The sequence below is a fragment of the Musa acuminata genome, chromosome BXJ2-8, assembly GCF_036884655.1.
Source record: "Musa acuminata AAA Group cultivar baxijiao chromosome BXJ2-8, Cavendish_Baxijiao_AAA, whole genome shotgun sequence".
Classification (NCBI taxonomy): domain Eukaryota; kingdom Viridiplantae; phylum Streptophyta; class Magnoliopsida; order Zingiberales; family Musaceae; genus Musa; species Musa acuminata.
Genome location: NC_088345.1, coordinates 16,805,001 through 16,814,019, shown reverse-complemented (window position 1 = coordinate 16,814,019; position 9,019 = coordinate 16,805,001). Strand labels below are relative to the sequence as shown.

Sequence of the window (9,019 nt, the reverse complement as noted above, 5' to 3'; positions counted from 1 at the left end):
AAATGAATGTCAAGCCTTGACATCATCCTCAGAGAGATACATCATGATGGGAATCATGATGGGAATATTGATAAGTTCAAATGATTTAACTTATCAATATGTCGCTTGAATTCTTAGGTCTTGAATTCAAGAATGACTTATCTCATGTATGGCATATAGACAGGGGGAGTTAAGGTTAACTCCATTATCAATTGATTGTCATCATCAAAAAGGGGGAGATTGTTGAATCTCGGATTTTGATGATGAAGTCAATTGTCATTTGTTATCTAATCTATATGTTGAGATAAGTGTGCAGGATTAACTACGATGAAAGTAAGACATGCAGCAGGAGTTGCGCCGGAGTCAAGACAATGATCACGTTGGGAGTTCGAGAGTTCGACGGAAGTTCGGACAGTCGTCGGAGGTTCTGCGGGAACAAATCCGAGAAGTCCATAAGCTTGCCAAAGAAGCTCGTCGGAACTCGCCAAGTGAATCGTCGCAAGTTCAGGAGTTTTCCGGAAGTCCGCAGGAGCATCACCGAGGGTTCATCGGATGATCGACGGAAGTTCGCCGGAAGAAGCGATTGACGCACCGGAGCAAGTTGCAGTAAATGTCTTAGGAAAAATCGTAGTTAGCACATTGATTAAGTTGGAAATGGGAGGTGATCCCATTAACTTAATCTTGGGGCAATTGGGCACCTGAAAAACCCAAATTGGGCCGAATGGATCAACCCATTCGGACCATGATTTCTGCCCGGCGGTTGAACCGCCCAAGGCAGGAGGCTGCACCGCCTGGGCTCAATCTCCGAGCGAGATTGGGAGGTGCAACCGCCCCAGCCAGGCGGTGGCACCGCCTGGGGCTCAGTCTTCGAGCGAGACTGGGCAGTGCAACCTCCCCTGACAGGAGGTGGCACCGCCTGAGCTCAGTCTTCGAGCTCTGCCAGGCGGTGCAACCGCCTCAGTCAGGAGGTGCAACCGCCTGAGCTCGGTCTTCGAGCTCTGTCAGGAGGTGTAACCGCCCCTGACAGGAGCTAGCACCACCTAGAGGCTCAGTCTTCGAGCTCTGCTAGGCGGTGCAACCGCTCCAGTCAGGAGGTGCAACCGCCTGATCCCGGAATTCCGGGAATTGACAGTTTTAAACTCCAAATTTGAACTGGGTTGGGGCCTATAAATACCCCACCCATTCAGCACTGATAGGCAGCGATTTTTACACCGAAATCTTGATCCTTTCTGTGATTCTTAGAGCTCAAAATTATTGTAAAGGCCAAAAGTTATTCTCCCTATGTTTTTCCAAGTTCTAAGTTGTAAAGAGAGGAGAGAAAATTTCTGTAAGGGTTGTCTCCTAAGCCCGTCAAAAGGAGTGAAACTGTAAAAGGGTGGTTGGCCTTCGCCTATTGAAGGAAGGCCTCTAGTTGACGTCGGTGGCCTCGTCGGTGGAGGAAGCCAAAAGTGGAGTAGGTCAAGATTGACCGAACCACTCTAAATCTCGGTTTGCATTTACTTTGAGCATATTATCTTTATTGCAAACCTCCTCTGAAGGTTACTGCTTTCTGCGCATATACGATCGGGTTTCAAGCCTTACACTTTCCGAATCAACGTTTAGACGTAAATCTATTTTTTCGTACGATCATCATATTTCAGATTGCGTTTACATTTTAAGCTCTACCATAACTGCAAACTGCCTTTATACTCTTGCTTAAACTACATCTTGCCTAATCAAGTGATTTACGAATCAACATTTAGACGTAAATCAGTTTCTTCGTACGAACGTCGTATTTCAGTTTGCGCATATATTCTGGTTTTCATCATAGTTGCAAACTGCCTTCATAGATTGACTTTAACATCATCTTGCTTAGAATTGGCTTTCACACATAAATCATTTTTATCGTTCGAACGCAGTTTCGTTTTAATCGCAGAAAGTTTTCCGCTGCACTAATTGACTCCCCCCCTCTTAGTGCTCTTGATCCTAACAATAAGAATAGTTGATCTTCGCCCATTAGAAAGAAAATCGATAGTGAAATATGGTAGCCTTAAGAGAAGAGGAATCAAGAGTGGCGTAGGTTGGGAAAGATCAAACTATTATAAATTAGTTTGTATTGCTTCTCTTGCTTTAGATTTGTTGTTACTTACTCGTTTACTTTACTCGCAACCCTTACTCGCATTTTTGTTTAATCACATTTTCGATACCAATTTATCGATCAAACTTTAAAATCAGTTCAAATTTATTATATCACTAATTCACCCTCTCTCGTAGTGTTATTATAATCCTAACACCTCAATACTAAGTTCCCACTATACAGCAGTTGATTTGTAATACTTTTTTCTTAAAATATAAATTTTTTATATTAGAAATTTTGCCATAGTGGGTTAATATGTTTGAGGTGAAATCTAATTTCTAATTCAACTAAAAAGTTAGGAACAAAATATAATTAATTATTAATTATTTAATTAAAAAAATATAATATTTTTTAATAAAAATCCTCTCTCATATCCTACTTAAAATAAATAAATCCCCTATTCATCAATAATATGACTAAGGGTTTTGGATATATCGAGGGAGAAGGATCTTCATGGTATCCGTAAGAGAAGTTAGTTCTCTAGCTCTCTTATTAATTATTTTAAATTTAAATTTTTTTATCTACAATATTACTATTCATTATTTGTTATTCATGTATATTTTTATTATTCATGCATATTCATCATTTTTTTTAATTAAACTTATGTTGTTGATGTAAACTATATATATGCATTATTTCTAGTATTTGATGTACCTGATTTTTGTATGATTTTCTAAATAAATGTTCATGATATTCATGTTTTAAGATTCAGATTTATGATAGTGCCAGTCTAAAAATTCTATTTTCTGTTGAAATAATTAAAGAACTTGATTCTAAGGATGAACTTAATTCTTGTTAAAATGATTTTAGAAAATCTTGCATTACCGGTTTAGAGGTATGTCTAAAGATTTTTTTAGTTGATCAGTCTTAAACTTTTTGTGAATATATATATATATATATATATATATATATATATATATATATATATATAATATTGAAGTAAAGGGATTTGTGTGCGGCTAGAATCGAGTTTGATATGAGTTATACTAATCAGTTGGACGGGGTCAACCTATCCCAATAAGTCAGCCAACCTAGGTGCAGCTCGATGTGGCCCAGTGAGTTGTCATGACTAGGCGCAACTTGTAGCACAATGTGATTAGACAAGATGAGGCGCATAGCTGGGCATGACTTGTGGCTTGTAGCTCGCCGAGGCCTAGCCCGATGTGGTGGTCTATAGCTCAAACATGGCTCATTTGAGTCGGTGCTTTGTCGCCATGTGCAATAGTCTAGGCTGCGATCACATGCTGTAATTGAACCTAATTGATTTGATCGATTCAAGGTGTTCTTGGGTTATTCGAGTGTAGTCCCCATCAGTTCGAGCTTGTTTAGCCAAAATTGGAATATGTCAAATCCAATTATATTACTTTTAGGGTATTTCAAAGTTAGTTTTAGATGAAATTGGTATTGGTTCAGTTGAGAACCTATTTTGTTCGAGTCAAGTAGACCCATTATTCAGCTATGGTTTAGGGTGCTTGATCAACGCCATTATGTGATCCCTGACCTATGATGACCATGATATGTTATATGATTTAATTGATATTTGCTTGATGATTCACTCTATTTTGGGTATTTATGAAATTGCAATCCAACACGTTTTTGTTGATATGTTTTGCTTTTATTTCTTCTCGTAGCATTAAGTTTGATTCATAGATGGAGACTACATTCATTTACTTGTTAGGTTGTGCTACAAGGAGCCATGACTCATCCATTTTATGATTCTTAATGCAATCTATTAGAGCTTGTTTGCTACTTTCTCATATGGTTGTTTGTTTTGAGAAGACATTTCAAATTTTCATTTGAATAATATTACTGGAAGGATGATACCATTTATTGCTAATCTTTATGACTAACACTAGCTAGTATAAAAATATAGTTTATAAAACACCCCTAATGTTCTCATCAAAATTTTAATGGGTACGAAAGTCGATTGCTATTTCGACAAGCAGTCTAATGACGACACTTAGTTGAATGGAGATTAACCATAATTGGATGCGCGCGAATTCTCAGGTTTCATAGGATATATTATATTAAACTTAATTTAGATCTACAAATCCAAAAATCACTAAATGAGAAGGGATAGACATACATATTATATATATCAATCAAATCTTTCTAGACTCATTTTGTACGAATCGATCGAAATTAGATGATATCAAAAAAAAATTTTGAACTTGTCATAATAATTCTTATCGATGTCCGGTAATGGGACTGATAACTTATTATCGATTAGACGGTCATCCAAATTACTTTTATTCGATGAAGTCAGTCGAGGAAGAAAAAATATATTTTCTAATACCTAAAATTATATAAAAAATATATTAATGGTCCATAGAAATTTGTTGTTGATATGACTTAAAAATTGTTACGGTCGATCTCGTCCATAAGAAGATCTTAATTAGTCTAGCTATTAAAGATTTTAATAATATATTATAAAATTTTAATTTCAGGTCTTGAAAAAAATTATTAATTCTTGAAAAGAATTAATAATGATAATAATTGACTACTTAACCTTTCTAAAAAAAATCTCATCATCCATATTATTAATTCTTTTTGCTCGGAAGAGGGGATGTTGCGTTGCGTGCGGGTGTTTGTTTTGCTGCGGGTGTCAATATTTGAATGAAAAGAAGATACACCGTCCGTGACCTAACCAGCCAAACTATCTCATGTAGCCACCGGAGGTGGACCCGAATGGGACCCAGCTCGGTTCTACTCATACGTCATACACTTTGGCCGAGTGCCCCGGGATTTTAGATCACCACGGAATCGAGCACCGACTCGGTTGTGATGATCACACATGGCCCGGTATAATCACCACATCGAACGGCCCAGAACTCGAGAACGGGTAGTCCATCAACAGGATAACTTTAAGATTCGAATCTTGGTTCCGGCCGCACATCAAGTGACGGGTGAGAGCGGAGACGCGCAACTGTGCGTTAATCACGATCGTCCACGATCCCATCACCTCCATCTGATGATGATGCTGTTGAGCGACCGAAACGTTCATTACTTCCGTCCCCAGTCAACGTATCCTCGTGTCACCGCCCCTGCACTGAGCTTGCCACGCTTCGCCCTTTTGCTAGGTTGGGTGCTGGGGAAAGGCTGGCGTTTGCTTTCTCTCCGTCCTCGTCTCGACGCTTCCTTCCGAAGGTGATCTTTACTCCTCTTCTATCAAAGACTGATGCCCATAAAATGTTGTTTCAGTGGTGGATTCTTTCATTTCTATATGAGCTTTGGTGACATTTCTTTTCTATCTTTCGGTTGCCTTTTGATGCTCTCTCAATTTAGTCGCCGTTTTCGTACTCTTAATTTCTCATCTCCGGTGTATAAATCGAGTCAGTTGTGGCCGTAACCCCACCCTCTGATTTCCCCCTCTTTTTCTTTCTATCTAAAGGAAAGTGAAATCTTATATTTGGAAATAATTCAGTTCTTGTTAGGACCGGAGAGTTCTCAACGGACATTCATGTGAAACCTACCTAACCTGACCTCTATTAAAGGAGCTAGGGTTAGGAGGTTGTTTCTTAGAGAAGAATTAGGAGTTGTAAATGAATAGGAGTTTTTAGTACGAGTCATATAGGAGTTGGTTAGAAGTAGGAGTCTTGAGTAGGAGTCATATTAGGAGTTAGGGTTTAGAAGCTCTATAAATAGCCATGTATTCTTCCTCTTTTCATAAGTAATAGATGAATATTTTCTGTAGTTTTTGAGCAGCAACTTGGAGGGAGGAACCCCTATAGAGTTCCAAGGAGGTCGATCCTCTGAAGAGATCAACCCCAAGTTTAGAATCTAGAAGGGTTCTATCACTTGGTATCAAAGCAGCGTTCTTGGCGTCTCGTTGCCCCCTCCACAGCCATCCATCAACCCTCCACAGTCGCCCAAAGCAATTCCCACAATTGTTTAAAAGATCGTCGTAAAATTTCGTCGTCATCTCTACCACCGCAGATCATCTTTGATCTCCCCGTGAATTGCAACAGGTTCTGGTTTCCTACCTTACTTCTGTTGCAATTTAGTTATCCTTATTCGAAAATCCAAAAAAAAAAATTTTGTTCCAAAATTACTACATAAATTTTTCGTCGCAAAGTTTTCATCTCTACGACAAAAGATAATTACAAAATTCCAGCCGCATAGCATAGATTGTTTGATCTTGCTACTACGTTTTTTCTATCCAAATCTCTACGAAATTTTTATGATAGTTTTGACACTTCATAACAGTAGATTTCCCTTTGGTTTTGTCAAAAAATTCTCAATATAAACTATTGATCTTTTATGTCTAATCTGCTATACTTGAAAATCTGTACTGTAAAATTTCAGCCACATAGCACTGCTGGTTTGATCTTAATACTACGTTTTTTTTAATCCAAATCTCTACGAAATTTTTATGATAGCTTTGACACTTCTGAACAGTGGATTTTCCTTTGGTTTCGTCGAAAAATTCTTAATATAAACTACTGATCTTTTACGTCCAATCTGCTACACTTACAAATCTGTGATGCAGAAAATTTCAACCGTATATTGTTGCCTTAGCCTATCTATTTGCAATCTTTTTTGAATAAAATTTCTTATACACTTCATAGATCATTTTGGCTTCCATCTAAGATTGATCTATTGAGGAATTCATCTCAAAAAACGATTTTGTATTGCTGTAAATTTTTATCGTAAACTGCTGAAATTTTTCGACGAGAATTCTGCTATCACAACTTGCACTAATTTTCTTGCTGTTATTGCCAATACAGTAGGCGAACTTACCAACAGAAGATGCCACTTGGGAGAACTATGACGACTTGAAGATCAAATTTTCAGAATTCATAAATCGTCAGCCTTGAGGACAAGACTAATTTGAAGAGGGCGGGTCTGTTAGGACTCTAGCTAGGAGAGTCCTAATTGAGAGGGACATTCATGTAAAACCTACCTAAGCCGACCCCTATTAAAGAGGTGAAGAGGTCGGCTAGGGTTAGGAGGTTATTTCTTAGAGAAGAATTAGGAGTTGTAAAGGAATAGAAGTTTTGAGTAGGAGTTCTATTAGGAGTTGGTTAGAAGTAGGAGTCTTGAGTAGGAGTCCTATTAGGAGTTAGGGTTTAGAAGACTTATAAATAGTCATGTATTCCTCCTCTTTTCATAAGCAATAGATGAATCTTTTCTGTAGCCTTTAAGCAGCAACTTGGAGGGAGGAACCCCTATAGAGTTCCAAGGATGCCGATCCCCTAAAGAGATCAACCCCAAGTTTAGAATCTGTAAGGGTTCTATCAGTTCTCTTTTTTTCTCTTTAATTTTCTCCCTTAATTTCAGTTAAAAGTATCAGAAATCGTAATTCACATATAAGATCATTATGATGATTTGGCTGTTATTAACACTGTAATTCCTGCAGTTGTATGAAAAGTAGAGATTTGAATTAAAGCCCCATTGATTCCTCCTCTCTGAGAGGATCCAGCCTTTTATTGACTTCATATCACAATCAATTAATTTGAACAAGCATCGGAAGCTAGATCTGCCTCAAGTCTTGTTTCCTATGATCATGAGTCGGTTTCAAAAGGCATTTTCAGGGATTTTCGTGTATTTGAATATTAAATTAGGTTCTTTGTGTTTATTTTGGAGTTGGAGCACATGAAACTTCTGTATCTGTTACTAAATTTGATAAATTTCAAGTTAGATAAAAATTCCTTGTATTGAATCTAACTGCTTGAAACTGATCCTGATACTTAATTGTATAGCCTGATTTGGGGGACATATGAATTGTTCCTGGATATATATCTCTATTCCCTTATAATCACATTCAATTGGATTTTATACAGAGTCATGGTGCAGAAGATCACATATTTTCATAACTTTTCTTTTTCTTGTTTATATTATCTTAACGTGTTAATTGTGGCAATTGAGTGGCTTCTCTTTGATTTTATCTTTGGAGTTCATATCCGAATGCGAACATATGTTTTGTATTCATCAGATTGAAGTTAGTGCACTCATATAAACTAAATTTGAACAGATTTTTCTTACAGTACACAAGAACTTGATTGATTATGTAGATAGTGATGATTTTTTGATTAATTTTTACATGGCTATTCCATTACAACATTGATATTGGAAGGTGCAGAAGAACTGCAGTTTGATGTGGGGCTATAAACTTTGGCAATATAGCTCTTCAAGTTTATAGTGGTCTGAAGTTGAAGGAAAATGTCAAGAGCAAATACACACTGGTGTTACATTTGCAGGCAAACAGTTCTGCCACTCGGAAGGGACATGATCTGTCCCAACTGTGACAGAGGCTTTGTGCAAGATTTGAATGAGCTAGATGGCAGCATGAACACTTTTGATTACTTTGGAGTGGATTATAGAGGCAACCGTAATGACCAGTTTGGAATTATTGATGCCTTGTCTGCCTTGATTAGGCAACAAATGGAAGGAAGAAGCCACGAGTTTGATTTACATGGTAGACCCAGTGTTCCCATGGAGAATGGATTGGGATTTGGACTTGAGCGATTGCTGCTTTTGCCTTGGCAGCTTCCTGTTAATATAACCGAGAACAGAGGGATTGAGATTATTTTCAATGGCGGTGCTGGAGTTGGGATGAGACATGCGAACATAGGGAACTATGCTCGTGGATCTGGATTCAATGACCTCATCGAACAGCTTACCAGAAATGATGGCCATGGCCCACCACCTGCTTCACAATCAGCCATTGATGCAATGCCCACTGTCAAGATAAACCAGAGACATCTTCGAGGTGATTCACACTGTCCAGTTTGCAAAGAAAAATTTGAGTTGGGTACTGAAGCACGGGAACTGCCATGTAAGCATTTATATCACTCAGACTGCATTATTCCTTGGTTAGTCCGACACAATTCTTGCCCAGTTTGTCGCCATAGGTTGCCATCTCAGGAATCCAGTCAAAATAACCATGTGCAAAGTAGAAATCAGTATCTTGGTGGTGGTACA

General features: G+C 38.0%; 1 protein-coding gene across 4 annotated transcripts in view; it reads left to right on the top strand.

The window, feature by feature from the left end:
* The first annotated feature begins 5,094 nt into the window (after window positions 1–5,094).
* LOC135585121 (probable E3 ubiquitin-protein ligase RHC1A) overlaps window positions 5,095–9,019 on the top strand; it is a 4,277-nt gene continuing 352 nt past the window's right edge. Inside the window, exons 1-3 of one of the 4 annotated variants that reach the window (XR_010489362.1) lie at window positions 5,095–5,242; window positions 5,790–6,063; window positions 6,823–7,231. Coding sequence is in view for 2 of the 4 variants with exons in the window: in XM_065121187.1 (XP_064977259.1) it covers window positions 8,258–9,019 (762 nt within the window). In the remaining 2 variants the exon portion in view is untranslated. Of the gene's footprint in view, window positions 5,243–5,789; window positions 6,064–6,822; window positions 7,232–8,171 lie in introns of those variants that run through there. The other 3 variants (XR_010489361.1, XM_065121187.1, XM_065121188.1) reach the window with 3 other exon arrangements.